We start from the raw sequence: 19,437 nt of genomic DNA, 5'->3' as shown, positions 1-19,437 counted from the left end.
GGTATGGGCTTCTGCACACAAAAAAAAATAATAATTGGGCACCAATTCAGCCTCTATTTGTTCCAATCGGGGATAAACAAATCTTAAAAGACATGACGTCGCAATTAGAAAGGTAATTATGAAAAGTGCAGATCGAAAAATTTGCACCTTTTCTTTCCAGTTCACATCTGTGCAGTATGATTTGTTGGTCTATAACAAAAATCGCAGAATCCGACAGACATTTCAACAGAATACAATCCAGAAAAAAAAAGAAAAGGTGTGAATATTTCTGACAGGCACACTAATCATACCAAGATCATAACAACACCAAGACCACTTCACCGGACATTCATTTATTAATCCACAATACAGAATATAATATATATGTTTTTCTTTTTTTATAGAGAACACAAACTTTTCTTTTTTGAGATTAGGAGTCTCTTAAAGGCACAGATCAGGCAGCCAAATTAAAAACAAATTTAATGTAAAAAAAAGAAAAAAAAAATATGGCACCCTCAAATAAAAACAAATGAAAACTAAGCTTCAATCATAACTCATGCTGCAGTATCATTCCAGATGCTACTCTTAGATGTTTAGTGTCAACAATTACAGTCCTGCATCTCCTGCATAGTCATTTCATCAAAGGCAATCAATGATTTGGAGCTGAAGAGCAATGCTGAAGAAAACTGGAGGTTTCTCATCTCCACATCACCCAGGTCAGTGGTTAAGGCAGGACAGGAGGGAAATCAAGAATATATTGTACTGATAGATTAGACCTTTAGGGGCCTGTGGGCACTGAATAGATGGGGGAAGGCACAGGAAACGGGTCAGGGGCAGTAATGATCAGCTAACATGGAGAAACAGAAAAATCAGCTCGTCCACTTTCGAGGTCCACAAACAACAGACAAGCAGACTGGATGCAAACAATGGCTTCAGGACATGATTCTAAAACGGAAGAGGGTGATGTTCATGATGCAGGCGTTTTCGTTTAGGGTGGTGAGCCATGACCTTAGGTCAGAGGGTGCAGATTTAAACTGGTTCTGGGCTGCTTGGCGGGCGGTTCCATCTCTGACTTCTCCTCATCCACCTTCAGGGAGCTGGACTGCAGCATGATCTCTCCACTGTCTTCCTCGCTGTCCTCTTCATCATCATCTTCTTCTTCTTCTGACGAAGACATGCGGCAACGTGGCAGTAAGCACTGAACATCAGTGGAAGCTAAACACGTATCAGTGAGGTTTTCTTTACCTTTGTCCAGATCTGGAGAGTTTCTGCTCTTCACAGCGCTGGCAAACTGCAACAGACAACAGCAAAAAAAAAAACAAAAAAACGGATTTTTGTTTAAAGAAAACGTTTGTTTGAAGAAAACTTTTGAATTGCGCGGCTTGCACCGATGGATCGAAATGACAACTTACTTCTCCCATGACTGCTATGGGTGTCTCCCCTTTAGCCTTGGCCACCCGGTGCTCAATCAGGTAGTACATGTACTCGTCATACAGCAGGCGGATGAGGTGGAAGGAGCCAAAACTAGCAGCACTGCGTAGAGTCAGATCCCGGATCACCATAGAGCTGGTCGGGGCAGATTACGTACAAGATGTTGTTAGAGAATAAGAAGAAAAAAAACAAACAGAACCACTAGCTTACATACAGGGACTAGAAAATCATCAGTCTCCCTTTTCATGCTTTACCAATTTGAGTTTAACTCTACTGCATTTAAGTGACTGAGCAATAGAAGCATTATTGAGATCACAATCAAAAAGAGGAGCTGCAGAAAGGCACAGCTTAGAGGGAAGAATCTGAGGATGGAAACCAAACCTTTATATGTGCTTTAGAAAGATGATAAGTCATGGTAGACACAGAAAGATGCTCTCACAGAGTAAAACAATACTTTTGTTTTTCAAACATAGTACCCATGCTTCCATTCAGCTAAAATGTACATGTTTTTGCAAACTTTTAGAGTTTGTAAAAAGGAAATGTGAAATGTGCAGTGTTCTCATTTGGCTTGAAGTTGAATAATCAAGCGGCACAAAGCCCTCATACGTTGTCACACAGGGCTGTCTTAAACAGGAAGTAGAGGCTGCAATCTAGCACTGACCACAGATCAGTAATGGAGGAACGTTTTATTAAAAGTGTTGCTATTGAGCAAGTTGTTCTTGCTTTAACATGTAAGTAACAGTGATGTTGCTTAAAGCAAAGTTTACGCATAATAGGAACATCCAGGAAGACAGCGACAGTAACTCAAGCAAGTGCAAGAGCTTGCCATTTTAAGATTTTCTGATGTGCTTTTCCAGAAAACATCCTATCTAAGAAGACAGATGGTGGAGGAACCGTCATGTTTTTTTGCAGGGAACTTGATGGTAAGTAAGAATGGCCAAAACAAAAAGTCTGTTGGAGACTCAGGAAGGATAAATTAACATTTGTACACTGGAAGAAAATCTAAATCTAGATAAGTCATTTTTTCTTAAAATAAGTGCATTTGTTCTTGGATTGAGGAGGTAAAAAAAAAGAAGAGAAATTTTACTAATGGAACAAGACAATTTACACTTAAAATAAGAAAACACAATTGCATTGTCTTATTTTAAGTGCATATTATTTAATCATCCTATTTTAAGAGTAAAAATATTCATTCCACTTGCAAACTATCTAATTTACCTACGGTACTCAAATTAAGGGTAAGTACACTTAATTTAAGATATTTTTTACTTTTATCTAGATAATTTCTCCAGTGAAGAGACTTTTCTGGTTCCCTCTGAATCCAATCTGACTGAAAAAGCCAGAGTAATAGCGTGTAGAATTCAAATTGAACTACATGTACAGATATCAGAGGCTTCATGTAGAAAGTGTTTCCCAAGGGGAGGGACATTCAGAAAAAAAAAATCTTCGAGCTGATTGGGTACCTGCCTCCTATGTCGAGATTTTAGTCAATCACAGCAGCAGTAGCAGCTTGATCATTTTTTTGACTAGCAGAGTTAACTGATGAATAAACTCTTACCAAATCTGGTTGGGAGGAATGCGCAAACATTTTTCCCATTAACAAAGGCAAACATTGTAGCCTTAGCTTCTTTTTCAAAAAGAAATTCAAGATAATAGAGCTAAAACCGGTAGAGCCACGCTTGTTTTGCATTTCAGACTACATTTCACTAGTCTAAAACATTTAGGGTAATAGATTTGCTGGCTCTTGGCAAGATGTATTTTTGGGAGATTGTGAATTCTCAAATCTTGTGACAATCCATCTTGATTCCGAGGTAAGAAGATACACACCTCAGCATTTTAAATGTGCAGAGCAGGTAGAGACAAAACCACTGCAGAGTAGCAAATGTTGTTTGTTTGCATTATATAAAACCAAATTTAAATACCAACTTTAAGGTTGTAACAATAAAAACATGAGACAAGGTCAAGAAGGGGCTGAATATTTTAGACTCTTTCCCCCGTAGTTCCTTACCTATAGAAGGACCAGTTGAGCAGAAAGACTTTGGCCGCCTTTGGCAGCGAGGCAGGGTTTTGCTCATAGGGCTTTAGGACCTGGGAGACGACACCATCCAGCCAAGAAGCCCATTGCTCCAGGGAGTTCTGCTGCTGCAGAGTCGCTTTGAAGTCCTGCTCCAGCCTCTGGACCACGCGGTCTTCACACTGGCACACCCAGGATGCCTGCTCCTGAGACAAAAATGGGCTCAGCATTTAGCCTGTCATCAGAGCCGCGCACAGACGGTGGCGGTAAAACTGACCTGCACGTTGGTGAAATCAACACGATTGAGGTCAGACAGCATTTGGTTGATCTGAGCCGAGTTCTGCAGGACAGCGCGAGCCGCCTGAGCCAGATGGTTCAGGCTGGTGTAACGGCGTAATGTCTGCGAGAACGAGCCTACGCACACCACCTGAAAGAGGGCGGAGGGAGAACAATGCAGCATAAACGCATTTGGAGTTTATTTTACTGATGAGCTGTAAGCATGACTGAGCACTGAAAGAGTGTCAGATTGCCCTTCTCAGTCTGGTGTAGGCCCGCGCTTTGACTAGACCACTCTAACAGATGAAGTGTTTAGTATAAAGGCAGTTCAAAGAAAATCAATTTCTCATGCATCTTTCTACCAATCATTCAAACAAATAAAAGACATGTTAACAAACGACTAAAATTAAACAGGAAACTGGGACCAACAACCCGGTGAACAGCGTGCGATCAGTGTAGAAAAGTCTTCACACCTTTATGCGAACCATTTCCTCAGGGATGTTCATCATGGCGCCTGTCAGCCAGCTCTCCAGGCTCTTGGCAAAGTTACGGATGGCCTGAGTTAAGGCACCTAATGAAAGGAGGAGTTTTTTGTTTATTGAGACAACAAAATCAAAAAGGAATCATAACTGCTCAAAATAGTAACATTTTATTACAAAACTTAACACGAGCAGCTCACACAGGCAGCTATTAAAACAACAATTCCAAACTATCAAATTATTTCAAACCAGTAATATTAGATTGACTAACTTCTTAATTTAAATACAAACATCTGCAGCATTAGTACACCATAACTACTTGAAAGTGGGGCGTTTGCCTACAGATGTTTTCTAACAACAGCTCACCAACTTACTAGGAATGGGTCTCAACACGTCTGGGATGAGGATCTCAACCAGAGTCTGGTAGAGCAGGTTGTCACACTCCCTCGTCCAGCGCAGCACCGGCTCAAACTTGCACAGAGCCACCAAACAGGACCTGGGCAGCCGCTTCTCAGACTCATTGTGACTGATGGAGGGAAAAAGTCGCACGAAAGATGAGTGTGTTTATCTTCTCTGTTCTGTCAGTATGGCGTTAACAGATTCAAACTTCTACGTTTTTTTATAAGCTTAGACTTGATTTATGTTCCTGGGATTTTATGTGGCAGACCAATAAAAAGCCGTACATTATTATGAAATAAAATGTTAAATTCTTTTTCACATATTTTCAGTGCTGTGGGTGTTTCTGGCTTTAATTATGATAAATCTAATTGGATTGATTTAGATTTAAATACATTAAAACACAGCAGACTTATTCCTTTGGCTACTTTTGAAATCAGGTGGTTACATTGGATTTCTCTTACGGGTAATCAGATTAAGGCACATCACACTTTTCAGAACGTTATTTTGTATTAGTACATTTCAGCATCACAGCAATGCACATTAAAACCAAAAGGTTAATGGAGACCCAGTTTAAAAGTCTTACAGATTGAGTGATTCAGCATCGTTGTTCTGGCTGAACCTCCAGAAGGATTTCCACAGCGTCTCAACCAGAGGAAACTGAAGGTTGATCATCACATCCAGAACAGCCTAAAACACCACCAGGGGGATGTGTTAAAATAATGTTTATGAACTTTAAGGTGAAAATAGATCGAAACAATCGAAAAGTTCTAACTGAGCAGACGCGTTTATTAAGGTTCCTACCTCACAGTGTTCCCTGTACAGAGCCTGAAAGGCCTTTAGGTGTTCAGCATGGATCCCATCTGGCAGGACTTGATCCAGCTGATCAATTTTCACAAATTCTGGCAACGGCTTAGCTGCTTCTGAAAAACACAATTGTTTATGATAGGTATGTACATTAAAGAATATTATTACCAAAATGCCACAACATCTGTAGCCTGTTGTGTAACCAACAGGCTTACAGCATAATATAATACAGTAACAAGCCAATTTTGGGGGGGGGGGGGGGGGGGGGGAACAACAAAAAACCCATAAAAATACAGAGTTCACGTTTTTTTCACCTAAGAACTGCTGATACTGCTGCACCTGGGCTGAAATATCAGAAAGCGCCGCCACTTGCTGCTGACCCGCCCCGCCTGATGTCCCATTGGCGATTCCCTGCATCTTCTGGAGTGGCTTTATCCTAGCAAGACAATGAGGGAAAAACACAGAAATAACACAAACAATATTGCATAAAATGAGTAAAACTAAAAAACTAGCAGCTAAAACACGGAAAAATTATTTGTTATTTATTGGATTTGACAAATCAACACTTGGTTGGTGTAGGTTGATGGCGTTTCCCAATGACATCAACCATTGTTTTACGTCTATCACAGTTGATGTGTCACCGAACTCGGCAAAAATCATACCCGTCACATCGCCTATAAAAACAAGTCTTTTGTGTAGTGTAAATTGTTTGCTCAAGAATGTGTATTTAGGCCTGAAGATTGACTAGGTCATCCCAACAAATGAATATGATTAATCTACATATTTCCACTGTAGGTCTTGTGTCTGTTTAGTTTCTTCAAGTCCAGTTTCTAATCATTAGCCTGCTAGTTTTTTTCTCCCTGGATTGATCTCCCTCCATCATCCTTTCCAAAAATGGAGGACTTAAGGCCAGTTGTTTCACCAATACATCCCTCCAGGCTAAGCCTTTCATTGTCAGGTTGCACCCTCCAGGAAATAGGCCGACACAAAGAACAAGTTTTTAAACTTTTTAGTAAAAAATGGAGTTTTATAATAATAATAATAAATGGTATTAATGGTCTTAGACATTTTCACAAAACATAGGAACTAAAGAGTGATTATTTTACTGGTGTGTTTTGTGTAAAAGTATGATAAACTGGCTTCATTAGGAAATATTGAGATGTTTCATAGGGAAGTTTATTAGGAGGAACACTTTAAGCAGATCTTTGTAATCAATTCCTTAAATCTCTCGTTTCATTCCAATCGGATTAGTTTATGATACCTGACAAAGTCATAACTTGCATTAGGGATATCAGCATGTATTTTAGCTCCTCTAGCTCTTTAGATCATGATATACAACACTGCTCAATCTCAGACGAGTGGACACCTGTTTTTCTGGGAGAAAGGTTGCTGCCTCATGGCCATGTGCTGCTGCTCATCCATGAGTCGGAGCAGAGGGGAGCCGGATTTGATCCTCAGGCCATAGTAGTGGTACTTTGAGTTCCCCCTATAGAGAGATGTGAAAAGAAAAAATGATTTCTCCGCCCTAGATAACCGCTTCAACACAGTACAACTAGTTGTGTTTTTTTAGGTCCCTACCTGGTTCCTAGTCTTCGGGTGCGGAGGCCCATGAAGACAGACCTGATTAGTTTACCAAAGGATGCAGCATTAACAGGCTCTAGCTTCTGCTCCTGGCAGTGCAGGATGTAGTGGTAGTAGAGGGTGCAGCGGGGTAAACTCACCCCTTCTGCCCCTTCGTAGTTTTCCAATAACCACTGCACCTGAGGAAGGACAGCATGTAGATAAATCGACTGGTCTTTAATGTTAATGGGCCTTATTTCATCTTGTACTCACAGTAGCAGGTGGGGCACGAGAGTTAGGGCTGGAGTAACTCTGTCCTCCCCCACCTGTTGCTGCTGCACCTCCTCCTCCTAACATATACCCTCCTTGGAGGACATACCCCCCTCCTCCTGTGGCAGCAGCAGCAGACCCTGTATTAACTCCTGCCGTTGCCATGGAAACCGACTGTGAAGCCACAGTGATGTCTGACTCAGAGGTGGGCGGGGTCTCGTAGAAGGCAGAGGAGGATGTGGGAGGGGTCTGGGAATAGAGGGGAGACTCGGAGAAAGGAAAGCTGTTTGAACGGCTGCAGGAAAGGAAAAAAAATACACATGTCAATGCTAAAATGTACCACTATGTGACACTTAACGTTACAGTCTTTGTGATGCACGTAAGTATATGTCTCTGTAATACATACATGGCGGATGTGGTAAAAGCTGCATCGTCTGCACCGTCCACATACTGCACCGTGTCCGAATAAACCTGAATAATTAGGACAGAGCCTAAGTATTCATGTAGTGAACCGTTATATTCAAGGTTGATTTAGTGGATACTATGAAGCAACTGGCATTCAGCTAAGACACCATTGGCAACCCCAAGTAAGGTGAAAAAAAGTTAAAACAAAATAACCTTATTAAGTACATGCGCAGGCTACAAGAACAATAAGAACAGTGCTGCAGTTCTGTGTTTCGACCACAGGTGGCAGCATCATTAGAAATCTCTGACATGCCTCTTGAGGTTTCTTTCTCTCCACTGTCGCTACAAGCATGCTTGGTGTGAGGAATTGCCTTCGAGGCAATGAGTCGATGGAATCAGCTGGTTTTCCTTAGAAAACTTTGAGCCAATCTGACTGTATGATCTGGTTGAACTGTCTCTGTAAAGTGTCCTGACGTGATAAGTGTTGTGAATTTGCGCTATATAAATATACACATTATTACACATACTCAAATACTGGACTTATGACAAGCAAAACCAACCTGGCAAATGTTCCTATACCTTCACAGAGATGAAGTTAAGTGACGTCGAGTTTTTAGTATATAGTCATTATTTCAGTCTGGACCCTCCATTTGCAGCTAAAGCAGCTTCCACTCTTCTAGGAGGGGTTTTAGTAAGGTTTGGGAGTGTTTAGGGTAATCTATGACCATTATTGATAGAAAAAAAAATAAAAAATTCTAATTTTTTTCTATTATATGCATCTTCAAAAGTATTGCAGCAGAGGCATAAAAAATATATATCCTTTCAGCAGAATGCATTAAACACAGATGTGGTATCATTTAGATAAACATAAGCTGCACTTTTCATAGATTACGTAAGATGTGGAACTGAGCAGCAGCTTAGTAAATTTTTATTCTGTATAAACATAATTTCAGCAATTTGGGTTTAGGATTCATATATTTTCGGGACATATTTAGTTTTAAGTTTAGTTTGGCTTATTATAATTTACTTTACAAAATGATATTGTTAAAACATTTCTAGTTTATCAAAGCAAAGAAAAAAATAACAAGAACCCTGAAGTCACAGAGTCTGTTAAAAGGATGAAACGTTTAGCTTTGTTCTAAATTAATCCTGTTGGCTTCAGTACACATTATTTGGATTAAGATTGCAAAAATAATTAATTTCAGATTAAAAAAAATAAAATCTTAGATAAACAAGCAATTAAAATAAAAATCTAATTCTGAATACTGAACGTAAAGCAAATAATTTTAGACCTTTTAAACTTTCCTTTGCAAAGTAGGACGTTACATATTTAGCAGGAAAGCACCTCATGCATGTACCACTCTGTGTACTATGCAGTGTCTGCTTACCTCCTGGTTAATATGCTGCAGGCTGCTGATGTGGCCTGTCTGAATCCTTTTGGTTCCATGCGTCACTGCCTGCAACACTGACCTCTGTGGGAGAGGCATTACCAAACCCATCCGTTAAGGCAGGCTGCTGGATAATCACATCAATTTGTTACAACATGTTTTCTTCCTACCTGTGGTGGGCTCTGCACAGCTTGGACCACCTGAGTAGGGATGCTAGAAGCAGATGGGCTGGAGTCTGACAGACTGTCATTGGATTGAGCCGAGCCCTCTGAGAAAGAAACGAGTGATTTAGGAGGGAGGAATTATAGGAGAAACAGATTGAAGTCACAGCAAAGTTCATTACTCACGAAAAACTGCCTCAATATCATAATAACAGCTGCTGCAAAACATATTGAAATAAAAAAATAAATAAATAAAAACCTGGGGCCCTCCGAAAAGCAAGCATGGGAGAGGAAAAGTGTGTCTGTCCATCTCTCCTTTCATCCTTATATCTCACATGCAAAAGCACGGCCTTGAACAGCTAATCTCCCCAGATGGAGAGAAAAATCCCTCTATCTTGTAAACATGCAGATCAGATGAGAGAGGGAAATGAGAGGGATACATGTGGGATGAACGAAGGGAGAGGGGAAAACAAAGGGTGGAGAGCGGGCAGGGGAGAGGGGCAATCACTTTTTTGTAACCTTTAGAACAAAACAGAGCACTTCCTAACCTGCGTCCCCTTCTTCTGAACATTCACGTTTGTTTCAAAACCCACAAATACGGCAAGGATTTAGCTTATGGAAAAGGTTAGCTGTGATGCTAAAGCCCATAACATATCTTTGCATTTTTAGGCTAGCTATTAATGGCAAATGCCTGGTTTCCTAAAGTCATGCAGCGTGATAAGACTCACTGAACCATGCTGACAATCTGGAATGATGTTTCCGTCAGTACTTGTTGAAACTCAAATAGCATTGACGTTAATATAATAAAGAAAAACAAGTAATAATGTACTCCCTACACAAACACACACCCATATATAGTGAGGACTATGTGTTGACTCCCATTGACTTTCAGACAAAAAAAAAAACAGTGCATACCTAACTCTGATCTTTACCTAAAGTCAGTTCACACACTAGTCCTAAACTCAACATTTATCAAAAACAAAGTGAGGACCAGCAAATGTGATACATTAGGGGGCAATGATAATCAGTTCAACCTATGTGCAATCTCTCCTGTCATGGTTCTTTTGATTACATTGTTCTATGTTAGCGCGCTCTTCTTTCCACTTTAAGAAATTTGTGTTTTGTTTTTTCTTTAGCCCTGTTTTTAGTTTTCTATTAATTTTGCCATCGCGGTTTTCCCACATTGGTTTGCTTATCCCTTGCCAGTTGTTTTCTAGTTCTGTTACCTTACATATTTTTCAGTGTGTTTAGCGGGTTTGGCAAAACTCATTATTTTATTAATTTTATTGTTTCAGTTTATTCCTCCCAGTGTTTATCTCAGTAAGATAAAGTTCTCCATCATCCACAACCTTCTAGAAATCAGTCAATTCTCATCACCTGTACATTGGTTCTACCATTTGCACATGTTTTCTCTTCTACTTTTATTCATTATGCCACTATTCATCTTGCCCTCAGTCAATTTGTGAAATCTAAAATAACTCCCAATAAGTTTCCAGTATCAGTCTGCATTATGGGTTAGAAGAACCAATCCTGACACTCCCTCCAATTTTGCATGATAACAAATTTCCCACAAGTCTTATTTAAAGCCAATAAATAAATTAACAATTTCAACTTTATCAACATTTTAAAGAAAACACTTAGAATGGATTGCAAATGGAGGTGCAGCAACACATAACATCACATGATAAAAACGCATGGCTACTGAATACACCAATGAATTGATGAATTGGCAAATGCATGCATGTATTAGACTGCAAAGATACTAGCAAATAACTAAACTAACATCAGCCATTAAAAAAAAAATAAAGATAGAAAGAAAATAAAAAATAATCTTATACATTGCTGGCTGATCCATTTGTAGCAACTGCTTGTTTTAAGTGAGGAAAATGGAACCTGACCCAGCCCTGTGGGCTTCTGAGTCTGGGTGAAAGTGCAGTGTTACCTGATACAAGCAGAAAAAGCCATCTAGGAATAGATGGGGCCTAAATTTAACATGTAGGACAAATCGGACCCGGTTATGGAGATCCATTTTTGTGGAGTTTGCACATATCAAAAAGGTTAGGAATCTATTAAAGATGATAACTATGTACACACATGCTGGTTAATGGTATAAAGAAAAAAATTTAAAAACAGCCAAACTCATCTTAAGCTTCTCTTACTAGAATTGCAGTGCTAAAGGTGGCTGCATGTCAGAGTAGCTCGATACTTTGATTTTGATATGCTTTCTTTATCATAACTTCAATTCCTCTGTTTGTCAAACTTTAATATATGTTTTTCTTCTCTGGTGGAGGATGTTGTGCAACTGGAAGGATTTTTAGGACACTGGTTATTAAACATGACTAAAGCAACCAGTTTTTTTGTTCGCTTAATATTTTTTGTCTATTTCTACAGCCAGGAGCGGCTGATAAATTTAAAAACATGAAATAATATTTCAAATACATCCCCAGCTCCCAGGGGAGTTTAAATGGAGCGACCTAGCCAGAATATAGGGTATGCAGTATCAGTATTATCTACCTCACTGAAACATGGCTGCAGAATCGTATCCACAACACCACAGTCTTTGTGTTGGGATTTCTGAGAATACAAAAACAAAAGGAATTTTAAGGCCAGCAAAAGCAAAGATGGCGGATTAGCAGTTCTCCAGACCAATGGATGAAGTTTGATCTCTGAAGCCATCATAGCAATGGTCCTAAAGAGTGAAGATTATGTATAGCAAATATCCGAATGGGTGCGTACATTTACTCCAACTGGAATGGGGAATAGAAAGAAAAACACCTCTTTTCTGGAATGGAATTTGTTTTTGATCAGACCAAATTGATTAAAACCTTTAGTGAGATAAGAGCTGGAACAATCAACCGGATTAATCGATTATTGAAATAAATGTCACATAATTAGTAATCGACAAATCATTAACTGGAGTAAAGAGACTCTAAAACATGCCTTTAGTTGACAGAGTGACCCAGTCAGAGCAGTAATTATACAAAGATTGTAAAAAAAAAATATATATATATACACATTTTGCATTTAAGATGAAAATGTGTATTTCATCTGTCAATATGCTCTATCCAGAACTCCTCAAGTGGAAAAGTTTGAGTTTCACCTGGTTTAATTTTGCAAAAAGTCTTCTTTAAGGAACCTTTGACTATCTGATTATTAATCTATCTATCTATCTATATATATATATATATACCACATATATTGTGTGCCATTCCCCCCCCCCCCCCCCCTGATACAAGCGTTTTCTTTTAAAGCAACTTCCAAAAGTCATGTAAAGGGAATGAGGTGCATTTATCTACAATAGAAAACTAAATGAAAGAAGAGGTCTAGTTTCTGATTTATGAATAAGAGCCTAATACTTCATGCTGATCAAACAATCAACCAACTGACGTTAAATAAACAGACTGGGTTTACCTAAGGGTCAAACAGAACAGGGAGCATAGAAATGAATGTGCTGCTTAGTTTGTGTGACGTAATTAAACATCCGTCTTCTCCAGGTTACTCCCCATCCTCTCACCTGTAACAGTCACTATAATGTACTGGGACGAAGTGCTCTGTCCATTGCTCTTCTGGATGTCCTGACCCATGTAGTGCTGTGTGGACGTAGCTGGCACCACTGCCTTCTGGCTCTGGGTGGGTGGCACTTGTGAACAAAGTGCATCCTGTCCAGTTTTAGAGGCCACGGCTGCTTGGCTGGCCGATGAGATGCTTCCAGAGGCTGCCGGGATCTCCGACAGGAAGTGTGCAGTCTTGGCAGATGAGGGTGTGGTGGTAGCAGGTGTTGCTATGGTTACTGTGTTAGCCTGCTGAGCCTGAAGGTCCTCAGAGTATCCACAAGTCGCCATGGCAACCGATCATTTAAGGCACCAGTTCTGTGGATAAAAAGGATGCAGTGCTCGTTAAATAAAGCGTCAGAAACATACTCTGAAATACAGATTGCTTAATTATTTTATTATCTGTACTCTTAATGTTTTACATAAGTGGACCTTGTGTGGAACCATCTGTGTGGGTGTTCCTGTTTTGGAATCAGAGTGAGGTCCATTTTCCCCGATTAAACAATCAAACTGAGAACTGTTTGTACCAAGGTGATTTTTCTAGTCTCCACTTTCAAATGATTAAAAAGTTAGGCTTAGAAAAAGTGTGCAGCGAGTTTAAGTTGAAGTAAGTTTGGGCACAGAAAGGGTTGGAAATGCCTGAAAATTGATGGAAGAATATGTGATTCTCAGTATGTAACGCAAGACGAGGGTGTGTTTGTGTGTGAGTACTTGTTTGTGTTACCTATTTAGGACTCTCTTATTGGGACTAAAGGCTGTTCCTAATGTGGCGGGTCCCCATTTTTTTACTTTAGAGTACTGATAATGGTCAAGGTTAGGCATAAATACAGTAACTAAAGTCAATGTGAAGTCTTAATATGGATTGAATTGCACACTTGTGTGTGGGCGTGCGGGTGTGTGTTCACATGCAATATAAACCAGGAAAGGAAGTGGACTTTTGTCTAAGGCATTACTTTTGTAAAGTAATGCCTTTTCCTGTTTTGGTCTGATATGTGAGAAGGATTAAATAGGAACATTATTAGTAAATGGCCTTTTCTACATAACATGAACAATATCTTAGATGAACTAAAACAACATGCACTTTAATAGGAAAGAAACATGTTATGAATACAGCATAACCCAGATTTAAACTCATGCTAATAACTTAAACTGTCAGGCTGTTCTTTGGGCCATCCTACTTGGCCAAAGGCCAAGTATGGCAAGCACATTTATAATAAACCTGACAAAATATAGAGAAGGCTATGAAATAGTTATGTGGGCTTACACATTTCAATAGGTTGCAAAACTTTAGTTCAAGTAATATACATACTAGAATACAGAGAGTTGGATATGATGACGAGAGAATGCAGTCAGTTATGGACTGTAACATAAATCAAAACAATACCAAGTAACGTTAAACATTATCTGTGGCCAGATGAAAACTGTATACAGGCCTTAGTGATATAGTATAGTGCAAATACAAATGCATAGGTCCTCTGCCGCTTTACATCTTCCATGAGCCGCCGTAATATGATCTTTTAGCTCTGCAGAGGGGCTTGTGTCTCATTTTATCTTGTGAGCAAATGTATAACTTAAATGATAATTTTTTTAGTTTTGATTTGTTTCATTAAGATAAATAAAATGTGGCAAAGGATGAGCATGATATTATTGTGTAATCTTCCTTTAAATGCTGTGGTAAAATATCTTAAAGTGGGAAATGTGTGTTTTTCTACTTTTGTAAATTACCATTAGGGAAAGACATTACTACTTTAGAGAAGTAGTCTTAAAATACACTTTTCTTTTTAGGCATATATCTGCATGACAGTAAAAAATATTTGAAAACATGTTTACATTATGTTCCCCATCCATGATAGTTTGCCTTTAATTAACCATCTCTACATTTTTTAACTCTGTAAATTATATCTGTGGGCGTTTAATTCAAAACAAAGAAATGGGAGGTATGACATCTTTTGTCATTTAAAGAATTAACCTTTGTGGTGGATAAAATAATAACTGAAGAAAATATCTGTACTCTGACTAACACATAATTTGCAAGGAGATCGACTAGAGTTTGAAAACTTTATATAGTTACCACTGTAATCTAGTTCATAAATCACTGGAGCCTCAGATGTGCCCTTAATATCTAAAAAAAAAAAAAAATGCAAGTAGCTTAACCCTGAAAATATATTTATTAAAATAAAGATCTTTGATTTTATCGGTATGTATGCATCAGAAGAATTATTTGACAAACGGCCTGCCATACTCTCCACTCCCTACAATCCGTTGATCATGTGGCACACCGTGCGCTCTCGAGTGACTTCAAGAACTCAATGTCACACCAAAAACTTTTTTAAAGTCGTAAAAAGATAGTTAAACACGCGCCTCTCTCGTTTTCCGAACCCGTACACTCTCGAAATTGGGTGAGCAATGGACTTCCGTTGAAGATTAACGCAGCTGGACAGCCGCTTGAAGAGCGAGAGTGATACGTAGCCTTTCTCGCAAGCGAGCCTGTGTTGATTCATGACGTTAGTGGAACCTAGCTAACTACTGGCTTCCTATATAATCGCACAGACAACCATGCTAACCAATCACGTGTCGTTGCAATTTCGTTGCAGTCTAAATTGTCAAAAAAAAAAAAAAAAACACACACGGACATTAGGACGGATGGTGCTAAGAAAAAAAGTACGATTGGGACTAGAAGCCAGCCGCCATCTTGTGCTCTTATCAAATATCTGACATCGCCATAACAACGGTCTGCGTTTGGAAAGAAGCTAGCAACCACTTTTCATCTCTCGACACGTTCGACCGATTTCACGTTTCCTCGTAAAACACACACGCAAACACATGTAATCAACACTTAAGTTAATTTATCGCTTTTTAGATATTTTCACCTGTATTTCGCGGTGTTGTCCCGAACAGTCGGTAAAGTTTATTCCCTTTGATCCCGCTTGTTGTTGTTGACTCCCGTTGCTTGGCTCTTGTCGCCAGGACTACCGTGACTATGGCGCCTAGCCTTCACCGGGGCAACTGTTGCTACCCTCTGTATATTATACCGCCCCTCTTTAAAAGCTGATTGGCTTATGGGTGAAGTGGTTGTGACGTCAGTAAAATATTCGGTTGTTGATTGGTGGGAAGTTCATGTCTGTAACTTTCGCCGAGGCCTAATCCAAAAGCACCACTTGTGGGGCTGTAAATTGACTTTATTGCAAATTGCACAGACCTTCCACTTGTTAACTTGGAAATGATTAAACGTAGTTGATAATTATATCGTTTTATCAATCAGGGTTGGTTCCAAGTTGTTACTTGGCATTATTTAATGCATGAATAATCACATTTTCACAATTCTGTTGCAATATTGAACGATATAAGACATTCTTCTCTCAGCACATTTACACAAATTATATTAAAGCCCAGTAATAAGCCAGAGTAAAATCATGTTACAATTTGTAAAAGACAGTTTGTTTAGGTCACTCGCCATAATTCAGAAACCATTTGGTGCTGAGCAGGGAGGTGTCTGCTGCCCTAGTTAATTATACTAAACCAGTTTTTATCTTACTTGTATGCTGTTTCCATTTAAAATGAGCTTTATTGCTTTGTGAAACACATAAGGAACCAGGATCTGAGGTACAGTGCCTTGCTGAAATATTCATACCCCCTAAATTTGTCTTTATGATGTCATCTTTAATTAATTTGAAGTCTGTTTTTCTAATGGTTGATATATTTGCATCAGGTAGATAATGTGAAATTATAAAAGTATTATAGTTTGAAAATAAAAAGAAGGGGATCTTGTCAGATCAGACCAAGATGGAAGTCTGCATACAAAACATTATGGCTGAATTATAGTAACGCAAATAATCCATCCATCTTCCGCTTATCCAGGGTTGGGTTTCAGGAATGGCTGACTAAGTAGGGAGGAACAGACTTCCCTTTCCCCAGTCACTCCCCTTACTCCTTCAAGGGAATCCCAAGGTGTTCCTAGGCCAGCTGACAAACATAGTCCCTCCAGCACATCCTGGGTCTTCTTCTGGTGGTACATGCCTCTTATTTACATGCATCTTAAACAGATGCCCAGGCAAGCTCAGCTGGATCTTCCTCACATGGAAAAGCAATCTCCCAAATAGCCAGGCTTCTCACCCTATCTTCAAGTGAGGGCCCACACACCCTGCGGATTAAAATAATTTCCACCACTTGTATGCATGATCTCATTCTTTCGTTCAGGACTCAAACCTCCTTACCATAGATCAGGGTAGGAATATAGATTGACCGTTAAATCAGGAGCTTTGTCTTTTGACTCAGCTCTCTACTCACCATGATAGGCTGCAGAAGCAGCATCAATTATTTTGCTAATCGATTTTTACAGCTGCATTTTTTTCCTGTCATAAACAAGACCCAGAGATCAGGGGCAGAGCTAGAAGGGGGGGCAGAGGTGGCCACCCCTACCATTTTTTTCCCTCTAATACAGATGGTAGCCGTATTAATACTCTGAAGGGGAATGTTAAAACTTATGAAACATTTATTTTTTTCATATATTAATAGCTACTTGGCAACAGAAACACTGTGGTTAATTATGCACATCAATATACAAACATTAAAGATGATAGATAGAGAATTCATGCTCTTTTCAGAACAAAATTTTGAATTATTTGAGGTAAAGATAAAATTATGTGCCTCTGCAAGTCATCGAGGAGTCTTCAGTGAAATCATAGATAAATAATTACTTTAATAATAACATAAAAATTCATTAAATGTGGAAAGTAGTAGATTTAAATACCATTTTTTTCAGAATGATTACTGATAAAAGTAGGTAATGGCAATGTAAAATGTTTTCGCCGCAGGACTCAAACATGAAAGAATTTTGTCCTCTGTACCTTTTATTTACACAGCATAGATGTTTAAATATATGCGTCTATTTGTTTGCAAAGGCTGCAGGAAAGTATAGTTTCTCTTTATTTAGAAAATATGGATGTTTTGCTCATTCCTGTTGGAACAGTGTAGATTGACCCCGTGGTTCTGGTGCCTTTCGGCCACCCTATTAGGATTTTATGGCTCCACCTCTGCCAGAGATACATAGGCTGCTCCACATGGGTCAGCACATCTTTCTCGACCAGGAGAGGGCACTCTACCCTTTTCCCGCTAGAGACCCTGGTCTGGTGACACTGCTCTTCATCCCAGCCACTTCACACTTGGATGTAAACCGCTGCAGGGAGAACTGTAGATCCTGACATGATGAAGCCAACAGGACCGCATCACCTGCAGAAAGCAGAGACATAAGTAAGGCAACCAAAACGGTTCCACTTAACAACTTTGCTGCCTCCATAAATGTTATGAAAGACAACATTGAAAAAAAAAATCTTACCACAAACGAGTTGGATCAATCTCTGACACCGGTCATACAGGGACCTAGAAGTCCTTGGGGCCTGGTACCCCATACCCTTAGAGTACCCCCTACAGGATGGACCAAGGGACTTGGTGGAACGCCTTTTCAAAGTCCACAAAGCACATGTATACTGATTGGGCAAACTTTCATGCACCCTCATGGGTTCTGCTGAGGGTGTAGAGCTGTTTCAGTGTTCCACATACAGGACGAAAACCCCACTGCTCTTCCGCTCTTTACGCTACATCGGCAGTGAGAAACATTTCAGGTAACAAAATCATCCTGCTGAAATAAGTTTTGAAAACCAGAGCTAGTCAGAGTTCAAAGATTGATTTGTGGGGATACAATGCAATGAAACCCCGGAGAAAAACCTGTTAGAGACTTCACACCAGATGTTCGCATTCCGACAAAACACCCTAGATCAAACCATAATTATGTATAAGGATAAACAAGTCACAGACCAAGTCCAAGTCCAGACCTCTGTCCAGAGGAGAGTAATGGGCCAAGGCATGAAAATTGAGCATCCCACCCATCTGATTGAGCCAAAACTATACGGCAAAGAACAATAGCAAAACATAAGATATGTAAAGTATTACAGAGACACACATTAGAAGGATTTGAAACTTTAATAATGGAAAAATGTGGTTCTACAAATTATTGACTGAATGAGCTGGACTATAAAGCCAATCGGACATATTCCTTGCATACCCAATGGCCTAGACTGGCCATAGGGTATGCAAGGAATATGTCCGATGGGCTGACGCCCTTTTCTGGTGCAACCCAAGATTGTCATACGGTTATCAAAAATGTTTTTAATATTAGTCATTTAATATATTATATTATATTATATTTTAATATATTTCTGTATAATCTTATCACAGAAAGTTGTACCTCACCTCTGACAGATAGTATTCATACACTTTTTTATTTATTTTTTTAATTTCCTTTTTTTAACCAGGTAAACCCCGTTGAGATCTCATTTTCAAGGGGGACCTGGGCAGAGATCTGCAATACACTGCAACCTGGTTACAAAAAAAATCAATTACTACGTATGCACAAAATATAAAACAATAAAAACAATTTAAAAGCAGTGGCACTGTTTCATAGAAGCTTGTTGTCTATCTTTAAGAACCGCTCGAAATAAGTCCAATGAAATAGTGTCTGACATCTTGAGCTCAGATTGGAGCTGATTCCAGGCTGTAGGAGCCAACACACTGAATGCTTTCTTTCCTTTATCAGTTCGAACACGAGGAACATGTATGTTGGTGTTAGTGCAAGGAGAGATTTATATATTAGGATCATCAAATGATTGTTTCTCCAAATACTTAAAGGAGGCCAATCAGCTTTTGTATACAAATCACAATGAT

General features: G+C 39.3%; 1 protein-coding gene across 2 annotated transcripts; it reads right to left on the bottom strand.

Moving 5' to 3' along the window:
- Positions 1-316: 316 nt before the first annotated feature.
- LOC119783299 (MHC class II regulatory factor RFX1-like) lies at positions 317-15,746 on the bottom strand. 2 transcript variants are annotated; one of them, XM_038284743.1, is made up of 18 exons: positions 15,588-15,746; positions 12,681-13,035; positions 9,176-9,273; positions 9,006-9,089; positions 7,619-7,683; positions 7,216-7,507; positions 6,961-7,142; positions 6,749-6,868; positions 5,697-5,818; positions 5,380-5,498; positions 5,162-5,265; positions 4,554-4,705; positions 4,174-4,271; positions 3,702-3,851; positions 3,419-3,630; positions 1,392-1,545; positions 1,225-1,270; positions 317-1,143 (listed from the first exon to the last, which is right to left on the bottom strand). In XM_038284743.1, exons 2-18 carry the CDS (start codon positions 13,006-13,008, stop codon positions 989-991), a joined length of 2,481 nt encoding a protein of 826 aa, XP_038140671.1. In that variant the 5' UTR covers positions 13,009-13,035; positions 15,588-15,746; the 3' UTR covers positions 317-988. The 2 variants fall into 2 exon arrangements, with proteins under 2 accessions (XP_038140671.1, XP_038140672.1); XM_038284744.1 differs by having other exon boundaries at positions 317-1,140.
- Between the last annotated feature and the right edge of the window lie 3,691 nt (positions 15,747-19,437).

The sequence above is a fragment of the Cyprinodon tularosa genome, unplaced genomic scaffold (genome assembly GCF_016077235.1).
Source record: "Cyprinodon tularosa strain WSP-4 unplaced genomic scaffold, ASM1607723v1 ctg201, whole genome shotgun sequence".
NCBI lineage: Eukaryota > Metazoa > Chordata > Actinopteri > Cyprinodontiformes > Cyprinodontidae > Cyprinodon > Cyprinodon tularosa.
The sequence above is the reverse complement of the archived record's forward strand: the minus strand, read 5'-3'. Positions and strand labels throughout refer to the sequence as shown.